General features: G+C 50.8%; 2 protein-coding genes across 14 annotated transcripts in view; one reads left to right on the top strand and one right to left on the bottom strand.

Annotated features, from left to right (window-relative positions):
* OBSL1 (obscurin like cytoskeletal adaptor 1) overlaps window positions 1-17,103 on the top strand; it is a 185,314-nt gene that overhangs the window by 71,828 nt on the left and 96,383 nt on the right. For 6 of the 8 annotated variants that reach the window (XR_014223231.1, XR_014223232.1, XR_014223233.1 and 3 more), the window contains 2 exons: window positions 197-466; window positions 975-1,095. Coding sequence is in view for 1 of the 8 variants with exons in the window: in XM_082237222.1 (XP_082093348.1) it covers window positions 197-466; window positions 975-982 (278 nt within the window). In the remaining 7 variants the exon portion in view is untranslated. Of the gene's footprint in view, window positions 1-196; window positions 467-974; window positions 1,192-17,103 lie in introns of those variants that run through there. The other 2 variants (XM_082237222.1, XM_082237223.1) reach the window with 2 other exon arrangements.
* On the bottom strand, window positions 2,272-16,300 carry TMEM198 (transmembrane protein 198). 6 transcript variants are annotated; one of them, XM_082237319.1, is made up of 5 exons: window positions 16,188-16,300; window positions 7,901-8,152; window positions 6,340-6,915; window positions 5,333-5,523; window positions 2,272-3,878 (listed from the first exon to the last, which is right to left on the bottom strand). In XM_082237319.1, the coding sequence occupies exons 2-5, from the start codon at window positions 8,061-8,063 to the stop codon at window positions 3,732-3,734; spliced, it is 1,077 nt and encodes a 358-aa protein (XP_082093445.1). In that variant the 5' UTR covers window positions 8,064-8,152; window positions 16,188-16,300; the 3' UTR covers window positions 2,272-3,731. The 6 variants fall into 6 exon arrangements, with proteins under 6 accessions (XP_082093445.1, XP_082093444.1, XP_082093443.1 ...); XM_082237318.1 differs by having other exon boundaries at window positions 16,175-16,297; XM_082237317.1 differs by lacking the exon at window positions 16,188-16,300 and adding an exon at window positions 15,575-16,078.

The following is a 17,103-nucleotide window of genomic DNA, read 5'->3' on the forward strand; positions in this document are numbered from 1 at the left end:
AGTACCATGAAGAACTACAGAGGGGCGGAGATGGGTGGGCCCAGAGGGGAGCTGGCAAACTGCTGTGGATTTGGTATGAAGTTGTCTGCTAGCCAGGGTAGAGGGGATAATGATGAAAAGCAGGCAGTGCCACTGTAGGGGGACAGGCAGGCTGCTGTGTCACATGGGAAACTGGTGCTGTTCTCTGCCCCTGCAGCTGAAGGGATCCAGGTGGTGCGAGCATTGCGGAACGTAGATGTGGTGGCTCCTGCAGAGGCTCGGTTTGAGTGCGAAATCTCTGCTCCCCCGGCATGCAGCCCGCAGTGGAGTCTCAATGGAGAAGACTTGCAGCCCGGCTCACAAGTGCGCATGGAGAGCATGGGGCATGTCCACAGGCTGAGGCTCTGCCAGACAACCCCTGGCATGAGTGGGATGGTGAAAGTTACTATTGGCAATGCCCGTTCTAAAGCCCACCTCACAGTCCGAGGTACGTGTGCCTGGCAGCAGAGTGGGTTGGTAGCAGGGAAGGAATTGAGGGTATGTGTGTTTGTGTGTTCCAGGACATAAAAATGCAAGCTGTTTTCTATCCTAAAATGGCGGAATGGTGAACCCTTGTCCTGTAGAAAGAACCATGGGAGAAAAAGACCAGTCCTTCTGCATGGTTTTGGGCGCTGCTGTAGACCTAGCTTGGTCACAACAAGACAGTGAGATGACACACTGGTGCTGGGTGACAAAATGAAGAAGGGAAAGCTGGGCTGTGTGCTTGGGTTCAACAAGAGACACTGTACGCCATGGGTAGCCAGTGTGGTGCCCCACAGTTGCTGTTGGGACTCCCATCAGCCCGGATCACTGGCCCCGTTGGCTGGGACTGAGCACCTGGAGGGCCACAGGTCCCCTATCCCTGGTCTAAGCAGTATCACTGAAGGAAGGAGAGGTGGTTGAACGGTGCCTCTGCCTTGATAGCATTTCTCTCTAATGCCTTATTCTCTTCACAGAGCGCTAGCATCAGGGAGACCCTGTGAGCAAAAGAGCCACGTGTGAGCATGGAAAGCCCTGGGGCTACCAGGGGAAGGTGGAGACAGCATGTTTGACACTTGCATGGACAGCCTGAAGAATTGTACACACACAGAGAGAGAGAGAATTCCTCTTCCTATCTCCCTCTTCTGCATGACAAGGGAAGCAAGATCTGCTTTTATTAAATGCTCTTGATTCCTGGTTTGTTTATTATTGTTGTTATGCTGGTGCTCTTTGGTAGGTGAGATGGCTCTTCTGGGCGGGATGTCTCATCAGTAGCCTAGACAAGCAGAAGGATAGTGAGGCACTGGAGCTCTGCCACCTGTGCCTCAGCCCACCCTTCAGCACGCTCCAGTGTAAGGCTTTTTAAACTGCAGGGACAGCTCCCCTGCAGTATCTAGAAAACACAGGCGAGTAGGTGGGTGTGTTGCTGTGACAGGCGACTGCTGTTTCCTCCTTCTCTCAATGCCCCATTGCAGAAGAGAGGCTGAGGCAATACCCGGCTTCGCGAAAGAGGTGGGAAGAGCCCCATGCTAGGGCGCATACACTGGGCAGGATAGATAGGTGTGTGCATATGTATTTCTAAGCCCCATCCCTCTGGGAAAACCTGAAGTCCGAGAAGAGGAAGGAAGGGCCATGGGCTGTGAAGAGAGCCCACAGATGGGGTGGATAGAAGGGATTGTCTGGGGTGTAACTAAAACTATGGTTTAACGTTTGCCTCCCTGCTCTGGAGCAACCTTCCCCAATAGAATGCTGTCCATGTTTTGGATGACAACTCTCATCAGTCCCAGCCAGCACAACACAGGGAAAGGGCCTAGGATCTATGTGCAGATGGGCTCAGGTTCAAGCTTTAGCATCCACAAGTAGGATTGGGAGAACTTCCTGCCTGAAACACTGGAGAGCTGCTGCTAATTGGTGCAGACAGTACTGAGATAGATGGACCAATTTTCTGCAAGTGGGATCTTTATGTTCCTCTGGTCTCTTTCCTCCAAACATGGTTCTGCTCATGCCCCCCGACCACCACCATGTGCACAGACCCATTGTTTGCCATTCTACTGCCATGCAGAAAGAAGTGGTGGATCAGAATCTCTTCTGGCTAAAGGTCTGCTGCACATGCTGCCTCAAGTTGTGGACCCCATTCCTCACCCTCATTCTCCTTCTGTGCCCAGTCCAGGCTTGCCTCATGCCCACGTCCAAGATCCAAGCTCATGCATGTGTGGTAGTGTTTGTGCCGCAGTCCAACGCTTGTGGCCCATTTCATTCATGGAGAGGCTGCTCTGAAAGGCTTTTTTTTTTTACTTGCGCAGCCGCAGCCCGGCAGCGTTTGGCACATATACAAAGAGAAAGAGAGGACAAAACAAAGAAAAACGAGAGTGCAAGGTTTCTGTGGTGACAACAGTGGCGATTGGTGACAGAAACATGCAGTTTCTCCATGAAGGAGAGGCTTTTCTGAGCTGTGCTGGACCCTCCCTTGCCCCCATCCTGAAACAGATGGCGAATCCTCCCTGCTCCTGTCCCCTTAAAGATGGAGACACTGAGAGACTCACAGCCCCCACCTCCCACACGATAGATAACAAGGAGACAAGCTCCAAATGTGGGGGCCACCACACTTTGACAGGGTCCTGTGCAGAGGGACACTCCCACCCCAGCTCTTTGAGGCTAGGTAAGGTAAAAAAGGGTGACACCCATCCCCAGGCATGGGCCTGAAGGGAAAGATACGAAGACTGCAGGACCCTGCCCCCCAACCCCGGGTCCAGCAGAGCTCTTCAGGCCCAACTCTTTGTCAATAATAAATTAATACAAATAACTGCAACAAGAATATGTACATGGATGTTCCCCCCAGTCCCAGTCCCCTGACTACCCTGACCCTCACTCCAAAATGAGGAACAGGGGGAAGGGGAAGTAGGAGGGGGGTATCGAAAAGGCTCATTGCCTGGATACCAGCCGAATGCCCCATACTTGCTCCAGCTCCACCTCACACACGCTCACACACTCACACTTGCACACTTCAACAGTTAGACAGCCCAGCCCAGGAGGCCCAGATGCCCACCCCTCCCTCCTCCCTTCCCTCCTTGAGTTGCCCATTCAAACAGTATGCCAGGCACTGGTATGGGCAAGGGGCCCGGGGCCCAGAGGACCCCATTTCCCTGAGCTGGCTGCCCCAGCCAGACTAGAGTGAACTGAGTCAAATCCTACCACTTGTGCCCTGAAATAGTCCTTGCGGGGGTCAGTTCAGGCAAAGACAAAGCTCCAGGACAAGGAGTGGGTCCATCGTGTGGCAAGACAACAGCACAGGAACATCCCGTTGGCCCCTCCATCTATGAGTCACTCCAACAGTGGTGGGCGGGGAATGTTGACAGTTCCTTGTCATTTTCATGCAGGCGATTGGCTCTTTCCTTTCCACCCTTCACTGCATTCCGCAGTCCTGGCTCGGGTGGGTTAGCAACCAGGTCTCTCTTCAGCCCTTTGCCCCAAGCACCTGCTCATGTATGCTTTCCTTGCCCCTTGTTGCAGGGCAGCTTAGCTGGAGCCAGAGTTGCGCTGGGGATAATTCCGCATATCCTTGCAGTGTGAGAGAAACTGGGCTACAACTGCATGTCCAGGCCAGGTCTACGAATGCCAGCAAAGAGTATCTGCAAGTCCTCATGGGAACACAAGCGCTAGGCTAAGCCCACCACGGCCTGACCTGCGTGACCGTGCGAAGGCAGCGTCCTTGGGACCTGGCGGGAGGTGCTGCACTATACCCGCATTGCAGGGCCAGAGCCCGTTGTCAGGGGCACGGTGGAGCCACAGTCATAGTCAATGTCAATGGCGGCATGAGCGTTGGCCAGGAGGCTGTTGAGAGAGGATCCCGTCTGCCGCTCCCGGAAGCTCTGTATGTAGCTCTACAAGGAGGAGGAAAGCAGAAGATGAGGGTGCTGCCTCCATCCCCCATCTGTGATTGAAACTTCCCTGTGTGGAAGGACTTGCCTGTGACTTGCTCCTGAGTGCTTTGGGCAGGTCCACCTCAATTCCTGGGACAAGGCCCTTCCTAATGGCTGCCACATCACCCTCTCCTTGCAAGTAACCAAGAACCAGCTGTTCTTCCACACAATGCCTTGAGATGTAATAGGATTTATTTTCTCCCACATCTACTGGAAAGGGCCCATAGTGCTTCCTGGGGTAGGGGTAGGAGGAGCTTCTGGTCCTGCTGGAAATGACTGGTAGGGAGGCTGAGGTTTGCCTCTCTGTGCTGTGATCAGGAAAACTAAGGGCTGCAGTGAGGTGTGAACAGTAAAAGTGTGAACAGCAGATGTGCATTATTAGGCAGATAATCTGCATATGTCCAGAAGCCACAGACAGCCATTCAATATTCTATGCTGCCTGTCCATAAAAGTTTAAGAATGCGTGTCTGCCATTCACTCGTTCCATATTGGCCATACTGGGGCACTGCTAGAGCCCTGTTACCTTGCAATTTTGAACAGATCACAATACCTTAGTCTTCTACAAAGCTCAACACCCTAGTACAGGGATGATGCCACAACAGAGCACAGCTTGTCCCAGGCTATTTGTACTTGGGAAGACTTTGGGAATAAATTGATGAGAGACTTACTGGATGTATGCATTGGCTGGCATACTTAAGCATGTTCACTTTCATTTAAAGATCACCCTGTTCTTCTGCTATGTCATGAGGAAGTCACTGCCTTTCCCCCGCATCAATTAGCAAAGCTCCCCAAGGACCACCTGACAACACTATTTGTACTAGGCAGAGAAACCTCCATGGGTTGAGGAGAACTTCCAGAGACACACGAAGAAAATGTTAAGAGACACAGAGCTTTGCTTTTGGATCCCAACTGAAACTGCCAAATGTAGAGCAAAAAGCAGAACTTGGACAAAGTTTCTCTACCCATCTTCCCTCCATTTATGTTATGCCATGGTGTTCTTGTCTCGCACTGGGCTTCCTGCATATAGAGGCATCAATGGGGATGGGAGTGGCCAACAGTGCTGGGAGTCCCACCGAACTGGTTCCCTGCTCCTCTCTCTATGGGAATTCCATACAGATAGTCCGTATGAATGGAGTGTGGGAAGCAAAGGGTGCAGAAGCCAGAGACACTTCTGTCCTCTACAGATGGGTTTCTGAATGTGGGAAGCATGACTGACAGGGCTGGCTCTTAAGGCAGAAGTGTGTCACTGATGATCCAAAAGCAAAGGAAACAAAGCAGGGAAGCCTGGAGGAACAGAACTGGGAGCAAGTTGACTCCCACCAGTCTCTACCCCTAGGGAGCTGGATTCTTTGCAGTGTAATACATACAATCCCACCACCCTAGCCCTGTGCAGGAGGGCACTGGCATTGACTCACTGGGGAGAGCACATCCCCATCAAATCGGCGCACAGGATTAGGCTTGCGACGGTAGGCAGGCTCCGGTGGGTGGGCCTTGTGTTGCACATGGGGATGGGGGTGTGGCCGCCTCTTCTTCTTCTTCTCCTTGCGTTCTTCTCGTTGCTTGATCCGCATCAGCTGAACACGGCGCTGCTGCCGACTGATAATCACTGGGGGGGGGGAGGGAGGGAGGGGCAGGAGAGAGAAGAGAAGGGGGTGTGGTCAGAAGGGGTGGCCCAAGGTACCAAGCAGATGCCACTACTGGAATGCTTTGCTGTGGAATGAAGTGAAAGCCAAAAGCAGAGTTGGGATACCACCTCCCATAACCAGGTAAATTCATAATTGGCAGAGCCAACATGAAGTATTAGGTGTGGTGACTGGGGAATGCACCTGTAGCCTCAAGGTGCAAAGTTCCAAACCATTTTTATTCCAGGAAGCTGCCACTGAGATAAATGAGGTGCCAGCCCAGATAGCAGCATTTGCTACCTAAGGGAACTAGCCTCCTTTCACTACAGCAGGAATCTCAAGGTGGCTGAGCATGATTCATGCTTTTCATACAAGGCATCACCTGCTAACAGGCTTGTGGCAACTACTGCATATCTGTTTGGATGCAATATGTAGTTTAGCCCTCAGAGAAAAGGGGTACCCTCTGGATGTACCCTCTGTAACTCAGAATAAGAGTTCAAAGCATTAATTGGTTAATTTCTGCTAAATTCTTAACAACAGATAAAAAATAACCCTCAATTTAATTGTTAGGGGGCAGACTTGTGTGTCTTCTCCCCTCTCCCTCAGCCAAATTTGTGGAAAAGGGAACTTCAACATGGCTCCCAGTTTATAACCACAGCTGGGACACAGCCTGTCTTCCTGGCTGAAATCACTAAGATTTTCCTTCTGGCAATAAGAACCACAGGGAAGTGAAGATGACAGTTCAAATTTTACGCCAATGTCCACCCCCCTTCCTACCCACCCTGCTGCACCGCACTCACCTTCCGTGTGGGAATATCCCTCTGCCGTGACTTTCCACTGCACCAGGACGCCCAACAGTGCCAGGACTGGCCAAGTGCCCAAGATGACCCAGCTGTACCAGCAGATGGGCCGGGCGGGAGCTACCTTGACGCGCTCGTAGACGTACTGCAGCAGCAGGAAGAGCTCAACAAAGTAGTCGGCAGTGGCGGTCATGACGGCACTGCCGAAGACAGCGGTGGAGAGCGTGGTGAAGAGGCGCTGCCACTGCAAGGTGAGCACCGCACACAGCATGCCCACGCCGAGCAGCAAACCGATGGGGATCCAGACGGTAGGCGGGTGGTAGAACTGCTCCATCACCACCAGCGCAGCCACCGCCAGCAGCAGCCCCAGCAGCAGCCCGACCATGAAGAGCCCAACGCTGCGCACAAGCATGGTCACCAGCCCGCAGAGCACCCCGATGCCCAGCCCGATGCCCACGGAGGCCTCGACGCTCAGCTGGGTGTCCAGCACCCGCTCTTTGTAGCACAGCATGAAGATGATCACGGAGCCAAACATCAGTCCTGTCAGGAACATCACCGCCTTGAAGCATCGGTACCCTGAGGAAAGGAAGAAATGGATGCTAGTGGCTGTTGCTGCAGTCAGGAACACAGGACGGGTTGCCCATCTGTTTGGTTGAGCAGGACAGGCTATCCACATTCCTTTGAGCCACCTGCACTGAAAATCCTGGCCTCTGACTTAGGAGGATCATGCAGAATACCTACGCAATGTCCTACACTTACACACAGAGAAAGATATTCTGTGCTTACCAGTATATCACAAAGGCTGGGGAGTCCTAATATCCAGGGCTTCAAAGAGCATGCTGCCTTACATGAGCATTCACCACACTCCCAACTGATCTGTGTAATGCATAAGTGGATGCACAGCAGTGTCTCAGGGAAAGCCAGTGCTAGCTTTTTCTCCTGGGACGCTGATGCGGTCAGCAAAGGAGCCCCGTTATGCAGTCTGGAAAACTAATGCTAGTTCCTGTAAGTCACATGGACTGGCAAGGACCCATACAGGCTAAAGCACCCACTTGGGTGTCTTCTGTAGAATCAAAAGCATTAACACAGCTCTCTGCTGTTGGAACAGCTTGGAATTACATTAGGTTTATTTATTTATTTTCGTATCAAACTGTTAGCATATTGCATATCAAAATTATAATGCATAAAATACAAATCAACCCCCTCCCTTGTTTAGTGCATTAGGTGTTGAACAGGGAGGGCTAATAGAGCAAGCTAGCAGGAGGCTACAAAAACTGGGAACCTGCCTTTTCCATCTCCCTAGCAGCCTCATCCTAAACATGCATATTCAAAAATGCCCCCATAGTTTTGAGTGCAAGCTCAACGGATTATTGCTGAGCGTGAGTCCCACTTCACGCCTGTTGCAGACATACTGTGACACAGGGCTGGCTTTGAGTGGAATGGGCTCCCTGGGCCTCCTAAGGGCACTGAGTTCATTGATCTCCTTTGCCCCCATGCCTCAGCTCAAACTGTCCTCCGGGCACCTAGGACAGTACACAGACCCACCCAAACCCTTTCTCACCAAAGAAGCAGTAGATGATCCCAAAGAGGCAGCACATGGCGCAGACCACCGAGGGTACCACTTGGTAGCGCCGCTCAATCTCCTCCTCACAGCTGTATGTCCGGTCTTGGTTTGGCACGTGCGGCAGCAGCGGGAAACGCAGGGTCTGTACCGTTGACGTCATGGCTCTTCAGGGTCTCCTGGGGCAACGTCAGGCTCCCCACTCCCTCCCCGTCACCTGCGGGGGATGCTGTCTCATGGCATTGCTTCCATCTGTGGAGTGAGAGAGAGAGAGAGAGAGAGAGATTGAGGGTGGATGGGACAAAAAAGGTGAGACCTGAAGGCATAATGTATTCCGCACTCTGCAGGGCTGTTCCACTCATTAAGAAACAACTCCCACTTTTCTGGAGGCTGCAATGAGGGTTTTTAAAAAAGTGATGAGATTAGAGATGGGAGCACCCACTAACTCCCTGGGCCCCAAGCCAAGTCCAACTAGTCATTCCTGGCAAGGAAAAAGATGGTTTGAGTGTTGGCAATATATTATGCAAGGGGCAAAGCAGGCCAAGCATCCTAGCTGGGCCTCTAGGATTCCCGTTGATCTTTCTCCACCTCTGTCCCAGGAGTACCAATCTCACTGAGTCACCCCAGCCTTAGCCTGCCAGGGAGCTTAGCAGCATATTCCATGTCGGAATGGAATCAGAGCAATGCTGGGAGGAAGAGGAGGGCGCTGAGCAAGGGATGGGACAACAACAACTTTCCAAAATGGAAAAGCGGGGCGGCGGGGAGCGGGGGGAATGTGGCTATAAAGAGAATCGCCACCGTATGGTCTCCACGGCAACCGAGCAAAGAACAGATGATACTTTTAGCAACGCACATGCTCCCCCACTTCCAACACTCACCCCCACCCCACCCCACCTTCTTCCTCAAAGAACCTGTGGGGTAGGAGAATGAGTCACCAAAGAGGGAGATGTAGCAGTTTGGGGAAAGCATCTGCCAGAGATTTGAGTTTCATTAACCCTATGTGTGTGTGTGCAGGCTGGCTGAGAGCAGCTCTGAAGACAAAGGAGGACTGGTTAGTCGGCTGAAGCATCTTCCTTCTTCTTTACCTCTGATGTTCAGCCTTGGAAAGCAGCTGCAAATGCGGATTAGAGAGTCCCTGAGTGCTGTTGTAGGCTAGAGCACTGTCCGCACCCCAACCCCTCCTCATTTCTGGTGGATTGCAGGCTGCAAGGCACAACAGAGAAAAGCCTTTTGTGTTAGTTCTCCCTTGCTCACACATGCTCAGATCTGTCCAGCACGAGCCGAGCCCTCCTCACTCCAGCAGCCCCCAATTAAGAAAGGACAGGACACTCTAATGATGCAACTGGGGTTTGGGGGGAGTGTTTCTGAACCCACTTCCAGACAGGTGAGGTTTTTGGAAGCATTGTAGCTAATGATTAGGGAAGTTTTTAATTTTTAATGCTGTATTGTTTTTAACACTCGATTGGGAGCCACCCAGAGTGGCTGGGGAAACTCAGCCAGATGGGCGGGGTATAAATTTTATTATTATTATTATTATTATTATTATTATTATTATTATTATCATCATCATCATCATCATCATCATTATCATTGTCCCCTTTCACAGAAGAACCGTGTTTTCAGGGTAGGAGCTCAGTGGCATGGGGATGGGTGAGGAGACTTTAAGAAAGCGTGGCTGGAGAAATGTTGCCCACAAGCAGGTCAGGAGCCTGGGAAATCTCATCCCAACGTGCGCGCGTCCCCCTCCCCGCCGCCTCTGTCTGTCTGCATGTCTGTCTGTCTGCCATTCCCCCCTCCCCGCTGACGCCAGCACCAATGGCCGCTAGTACTGAAAGCATGCTGCCTACGGATTGGTGCACTCTCTGTTGCTAAGGGAAACAAGTCATTTTCCCATTGGATGCTGAGAAATTACCAAACGCCGGCCTTCTCCTCGGCTATATCTTTTTCGCTTTGTTTCAGCAACTCGGCTTTTTCCTCACGAAGCCCCGCCCGCTCTTGGAATGTGGCTTTACTTCTCTCTCACGACCCCCCTCCCGATTCTCTTCAGTTTTTATCCCACCTGCAACCCCCTCCCCCCCAAAAAGTCGTGTGCCAATGGCCCTTATTCCAAATATGTGTCCTCCCTGCTGGCTCCCCAGACACTTGATAGCCCTCAAACATCCCCTGAAACCCCCACATTACAATTGGCAGAGATAAAAAAGGGGCTATCATGCACACACTATTAGTGCAACCACAGACACAACTTGTGTCACAGAAGGACAGAACAGCTCATCCTAGTGCTGCTTGCTTCCCACCCCCAAGTGGCTCCTGGCTTGGCAGGAGAGTGACCCTTGTGAAATGGAAAGGCCTGCCATCAAGTTTGGGAGCTACAGATCCAGAAAAAGCACTGCCTGAGGAGGACTGTGCTAACCCAGTTCTTATTCTTAGAAGGATCTAAGGTTTACTTTCATTCAAACAACAACAACATATAGAATATTTGATGTCAGCAAGTACATCTTCTAGGTATTTGGGTTACACCGAGAACGGCTGACACTAAGAACTTTGGACTTTCCCCCTCCACAGCTCAACACACAAAGAAAAAGCAACTTCAATTTCTGTTGTCACCTCAAGTCAAAGCTGCCTACTGTATGGAGAACGTAGTCAGTCATTTGCCAATGGAAGCTTTACTGCGCTAGGCATGTAACCATTTGACAAGCTGGTCATCCATAACATCCTGCCATAGGCTTCAAAAGGTTATTAGACAGGTCCATGGAGGATATCAGTAGCTTCTGACTTCATGTTGTGTCTCCAGCGTCGGAGACAATATGCCTTTGAATCCCAGTCACTGGGAATCGCAAGTGGGGAAGGTACTATTGCACCCAGCTCCTGTTTGTGGACTTTCCATGGGCATCTGATCAGCCACTGAGAACAGGATGCTAGACCAGATGGGCCACTGACCTGATCCAGCAGGACTCTTCTTATGTTCTTATGCTATCAATGAAGACAATTCCCCCCACATCCATTCCCTGTCAGAAATCTAGGGAAGCAATGGGAATAATGGACCCTCCTCACCACCTGGTAGAAGATCACAGATGACTGTCAAGGTATATGTTACACGGCCATCTGTATTCCCCCTGTATCATCACTATCTGGTTGATCATCGCCTCATGATCTGCACCTCAATGATTCATGTCACACAGTATTCAGACAAGCTGGATCAAGAGATGCAAAGTAAGTACTGTATACCATTCACAGGGAAGTGATAATCAAAACTAACAGAAAGTTGCTTTCCCACTTGTCTCTGCTGAAAACAGAGGGCTGCCTGACAGCAGTAAAATGGGCAAAACTGAGGCAGGCTCTTAACAAATGCAGAGTTAATAGCCACACATTGGGATTTAAATTAGAGGTGTGCTGGGCTCATTCCCAACATCTTCAGAATACCAGGTGCCATGTAGGATTTTCCATCAAGTAACATCAGTGCGAAACTGACTGATCTGGAGGGGGGTTGATATACACCCACCCGCCATACAATCAGGAATGGTCCATGATAAACATTGTAACTGAGCCAGGTAATCCAGTCATCCTGGGTGGAGTAATACCCACAACTGCGGCCAATGTAGTTCCTCCTACAAGCTTTGTAGTCTATGTCATTAAAAACAGCTTCGAAATATAATTGAAAATGTAAGACCATAAGACATATGGCGGATTAAACCAAAGCTCCATCTACAGTATCCCAGCATCCTGTGGCCAGCCAATGACTCTTAGAAGCCCCAAAGCAGAGCTGGAGGGCAACAGCCCTTTCCTGTTGTTTATTCCTAGCATTTAAGAATGTAAGCGTGGTCCTGCTGGATCAGACCATAGGCCCATCAAGTCCAGCATCTAGATGCCCCAGGGAAGCCTGCAAGCAATACCTGAGTACTGAACATGTAAGGTGGTTTGGGGAAAGTGGGAGCAAAATGCTTGGTCCGTGTATGTAGTTTATGCCAGGATCTCTTGTTGAACACTTTGCTCCTGGATTGGAATTCTGGTCCACTCTAATGAGTGTTTACTTAGAAATCCCATTTAATTCAAGTAAGTGCACATGGGATGGCAACTTTAAAATCAATAAAGTATTGCCCCCATGTGGGTCTCAGAGCAAAAAATTGCTACTAAATGCAAAGTAGAATCATAGAACTGTAGAGCTAGAAAGGGATTCCTGAGAATCATCTAGTCCAATTCTAACCAACTTTTTGTTGGTATAGCAATATGCAAGATGTTGAACTAGTCATATCTGTATAACATGTAAGCTTGCATAGTTGAAGCTTGGTGAACCTCAAAAGCCTCCACATTTCTACCATAACAAGATTCAATCAAAAGAAATCACTAACCTAGTTTATATCTCTGAAAATCACACAGATCCATGGAGCTGACACAAACAAACTGTCATGCTCTTGTTCCCAAACAGCAACGTTTGGCATCATGCCAGCAACTATCTGCCAAAATCATTCCAAACCTAAATGTGGAAAATCCAGCCCTTAACAGTTTATCTCTAGACAAGCTCCAATTTGTTTTTCTCTGTGGCACAGTCTTTCCAGCTCTCTCCCCCCCCACTCCGCACCAAATCCCTGCCAGTTATTCTAATCTCCCTCTTTCCACGTGGTCCTGTTGCCTAGGGAGGAAGAAAGGCCAATGCAGTTCACAGCTAGCTAATGCCTGCTATGGGCCCAGAGGTAGCTCTGATACAGACACAGATACCTGTTCTGTAAGGAGGGGCTCTCAGTCTGTAAACCCTGTTAAGAAGTGTGTATCTGAACAAACAAGGTTCTGCCCAGGCTGGCACCAGGTACCACAGCCTGTGACCTTTCCTCTCCTCTGTGGGAGCAGGGAAACTCAAACCTTGATCCTTTTTAGTGTTTAATATATTTGAGTGTTGCTCCCCACCCCCAAGGCAGCTAGAGGAGAATCATGACCCTGCTATGGGTTCCAGGCCAACTGGCTCAACTGCAGTCCAGGAATTGCATGAATCCTCTTCCACAGCGATTGAGGACAAGAGTGCCCACTTTCCCACAGGCTCTCTTCACGTGTGCCTACACAACCTTTTCGCCCTCAACTAGAGCAAGGAGACTGACCTTTTCATACAAATGTAATCTTAATTATTTCATAGGGAAGAGGAATAGGGAGGCAGAGGAACTTTATTTATACCATTTCCTGGAAACCTGATTGGAGTATGTCTGGGATAGTCCTGGAAACCAGGCCACTCCACAAAGGAGCTGTGCCCAATACTGCAATCCTAGGTTCTCTCAGCAAGGGAGGTGATAAGAAAAGGTTGTGACAATGTAGATTCTGCATGTGAAGTTTTAGGAAAGAAAGACTGGTCTATACCAACAGAAGACACTATGAGGAGGGCATGTTGTGGATTCTTACTTAGTAGGAGTGGGGTAAGGATAGTTGTGGAAGGACTAGGAAGACACTGCCTCAGCTTTTGCTGCAGGATGCAGAAACATGAATAACCAAGCTGTTCCTATTTTAGGGGGAAATGCCAAGGCACAATGTTATGCCAGGTACTTTTCTTCTGGGCTAGGGTTAGGCACACCTACTCTGATAGGATCTGTGTGCAATATGGAAGGGAATCCTTGGCGCCTTATCCTCTTCCTGCCACTGGGATTACTGTGACAGCTTGCTGAAAAGCTCCTAATGAGAGAATCCTATTAACCTGGGAGTAACCCAGGGGAGTGGCAGTACTTTGAGGCCTATCTGCAAGACAGGGCCCTGTCCTGCAGGTACTCCTAGTTGCACTAACTGCACTATAAGGAAACACTGTGCAGAGTTTTCACAGAGGTGGCAATAAGGTGGCAATATTATGTTCTAGGAAGGATTAAAAAAAAAAATGATTTAGTAACCCTTGTATCGGAAAGCACCCAAATCAACCACACTTGGTACAAAAGTCAGCTGTAAGCATCACACACATATAAACACACACTACCCAGAGCCTGTGGCCTGCACCTAAGAATTTTTTACTCCAGAGAAGGACTAGCTCAGGATCTTCCTGTCTATGCTTCCTCTCAGTGGCCGACTGGAGGGCCCTAGCATAGGATAGCTGTTTTGTGCCTGTAGCTAGTGTGTCTGAAGGATATCAAACATGGGGCAGGTTCAAAGGAGAAATTCACTTTACTGGGGCATAGCCAGGTTGCAAGAACCTGATGCTTTCCTGTTCCATGCAAATCTCACATGACCATACCATAGCCTCTCTTCACATTGCCTGGCTCCATGCAGTGCCAGCCCTCTACTGCAATCTGGCTGACAGACTCTATCCCATTCCATAGCAAGACACGCTGACCTTTTCTATTCCCAAGCACAAAGCTTGCCCATCCAACCTTGGACTTGCAGGTGCTTCTGGAAAGGGTTCCTTATTTTGTTTTGCAAGTATTGAGTATGATGAAAACACCCAATCCCTATGTTGACTGCTATCAATTCAAATGGAAAGCAGGACTGGAAAATGTGATGCTGCGGTCATTGCTCTAAATTAGCCACACTCATACACCTCTCTAGGAAGCACAACTTTTCTGAAGTAGTTCCTGTGTTGGCATTATGGTGGCTGGTGTAGATTAGCTCCACCAGCTTGCATTCCATCTCTCTCCTCTGCCTGCCTGACATATACCTGGCTTTGTTCATCCATTTACACCTCAGCCTGCTCCATCTACTTATCAGCTTGTTCCTGCCACTCATACAAGCTGGACCAGGTTTCATTCTTGTTTGGGACTGGCAGATCCCATAAGGGAAGCTGCAGAGTTGCTAGGATACAGAGCTGCAAAGACTTCTGGGGAGCCCGCCAGACTCCCTTTGTTCAGGGGATCCTGGGCTGGTGGGACCCATACATGCCTACAGATAGCTATCTTGACTTAGGATACAATGGTTCCCTTTTTGAAGCGGGAGGCATTGTTTCCATCCAGCCAATCGAGGATTTTGCTTTTGTTTTTTTTAAACTCAGCCTTTGTTGACATAGGTTTATGCTAATTAATAACTAGAAATAGAAGGCTGGGCTTTTATTGTTCTCCCTGCGGGGAATCACATCTAAGCAACACAAGCCAGAAGAAGTAGGGACTTCAGGCAAACACACTTTTTGGAACTACCCTTCCAGCGGGGTGAGGGAAGGCTGATAATCCCTGAGCCTGGCTAAAGTGTGATGTGTGGCTCACCGCAGCCCTGGACGAGCGAAGCCTGTTGGGTATGTGTGGGGGACAGTCTGGAATAGCACCCGTCCGCTTCCCGCTTCATGCGCATCTCTCCCCTCGCTCGGCGGCCTTCAGGGCTGCTTTAGCATGGCTGCGCGGGTGACGGGCGTCCACGTGAACTCAACCCCGCTGCCTCTCCAACTTCTTCCCACTGCCTGCTGCCCCCGGGCAGGAGAGACAGCGAGGCACGGCCATCCACGGCTTTCCTCTCGCTGGCATTTACCCAGCGCTGCCGAGGCGCCCAGCTCGCTCTTTGTGCGCTTCCCAGTCACTCAGCGCCGCCTTTTTTTCTTTCCTTCTCCAACAATCCCGTTCATTTAATGCTCCGCGATCGAGCCCTCCTTCCCATTTCCCAGCCCAGCGGCGGTGGCGGCGACCCTCCGTCTCCCTTTCTCCTCCGGCAAGGGGCGCTGCAAAGGAGGAGCAGCAGACCCAGCCAGCAACCCTCTCCCTCTCCTCTTCCCCGCGGTGGTTGCCCCCCTACCTGCGCGGCCCGGCCTCGAACCCGGTCCGCCAGAGCCCGCCCGGCTCGGCCCGGTGCTGAGGGACAGCTCCGCGTGACGTCAGCGCCCAGGTCCTCTCCCTCGGCCGCCCCCCCCCTCCGCCGCTCCTCGCGCGCACGGCGGCCGAGAAAGGCTGCCTGGAGCGGATGCAGCCAGGCGAGCGCCACGGACACAACAAATAGGCTGCTGCCGCCGCCGCCGCCGCCGCCGCTGCTTCTTCCTTCCGTTCCCCTTCCAGCTCCTCCCTCGCCGTCCGCCCCCAACCCTCCTCATCCCCCGCGCCGCTTGGGGCCTGGAGCGCGCGGCGGTGGTAGCGGGGGCTCCGCACAGGCGAGCGTGTGTCACACAGGCGCGCACACCCGCAGAGCCTCCTCCACGGGATCCTATCCGCTCAAGGAGCACTTGTTAGGCATTCATCCCCCCCCCTTCCAGTGCGTTGCGTCGGCGGGCCCTTGCCGCTTCCCTATTGTCATGGCACTGCATCAATCGCCGCCTTGGTGGATCTCTCTACCCCTCCCCCCCCCGCTCCCCGCCTCGCGCTCCGATTTTGGCTTCCTCCCCGCCCCCGCGCTCCGCACTACCTGCGATCCTTACTATGTTGTGCACCACCACTGTGGAATCCCGCTTGCCGGACAGCCTACGCTGGCTCCTTCGCCATATGGCACCTTGTGAGACTGTCCACTTCTGCCCCGCCCCCAACTGCATTGCTCTAGCGGCTTCGACGGTCTACCTCTGGTTGGATTGCAACTATTGTTTGCATCGCTCCCCGCTCCAGTGCTGTGCATTTCCCAGCCCTGCGGTAATGTAAAAACAAAAAAACACTCCATTTAGAAAAAAGAATTGTTTTGTTTTAGTTTTTTTTGTCTAGGAAAAGCTTTCTACTAGCAGAGACACACCATGTAAACAATGTTTTATGTGCTGAGACACCCCAGTCTCGGGTGAATGCAGCCCCACCACCTTGGAGTCTCTGCCTTGACTTGCCTGAGGACTGATGTTCTCCTAAGGCCATGCCCCCTCATCAGCCCTGCTCTGTGCCCCCCTCCAGCATTATTGGTTTGAATGGGTAGTTGAACTCTGTCTGATAATGCCCCTTTGTGTGTGGTTCTACACTCGCTTGGTTGTTTGGAAGAGGAAAAGATGGGGGTCTGGGTGTGTAGAAACATTCACATTTGCTTTTTTGGAATGTACCCTGCTGAAGAAAGGTAAGAATCACTTCTATTGCTCCATCCACTTTTGTCTGTGGGCCTGCATTCCTACCACCATGTGTGATTCCTTGACTTGGCTGTTCTTTCTGTTATTTGTTAAATTTGTATCCTGGAATTCAATTCGTCCCAAAGGAGCCCAGGGCAGCAAGCACTTCAGTAATAACAATACAACTTAATACGTTTTAAAACGGTTAAAAACACATAGAAAACAATAAAACGCAATAAAACATTTGAAGCGAATTTAAGAACAGCTATAATCAATTGATGTGTCTGGATAGCTCTGTTGAAACAGAAAAGTTTTCAGC

This window comes from Podarcis vaucheri, assembly GCF_965113315.1.
Source record: "Podarcis vaucheri genome assembly, chromosome: 1".
Lineage (NCBI taxonomy): Eukaryota > Metazoa > Chordata > Lepidosauria > Squamata > Lacertidae > Podarcis > Podarcis vaucheri.

Excerpts from the sequence above, each read along its gene's own strand:
- TMEM198 (XM_082237319.1), bottom strand. The coding sequence starts at position 8,063 with ATGACGTCAACGGTACAGACCCTGCGTTTCCCGCTGCTGCCGCACGTG. Across the intron at positions 6,916-7,900 it reads GATCATCTACTGCTTCTTTG|GGTACCGATGCTTCAAGGCG; the intron begins GTGAGAAAGGGT and ends TCCTTTCCTCAG. Across the intron at positions 3,879-5,332 it reads ATGGGGATGTGCTCTCCCCA|AGCTACATACAGAGCTTCCG; the intron begins GTGAGTCAATGC and ends TCCTCCTTGTAG.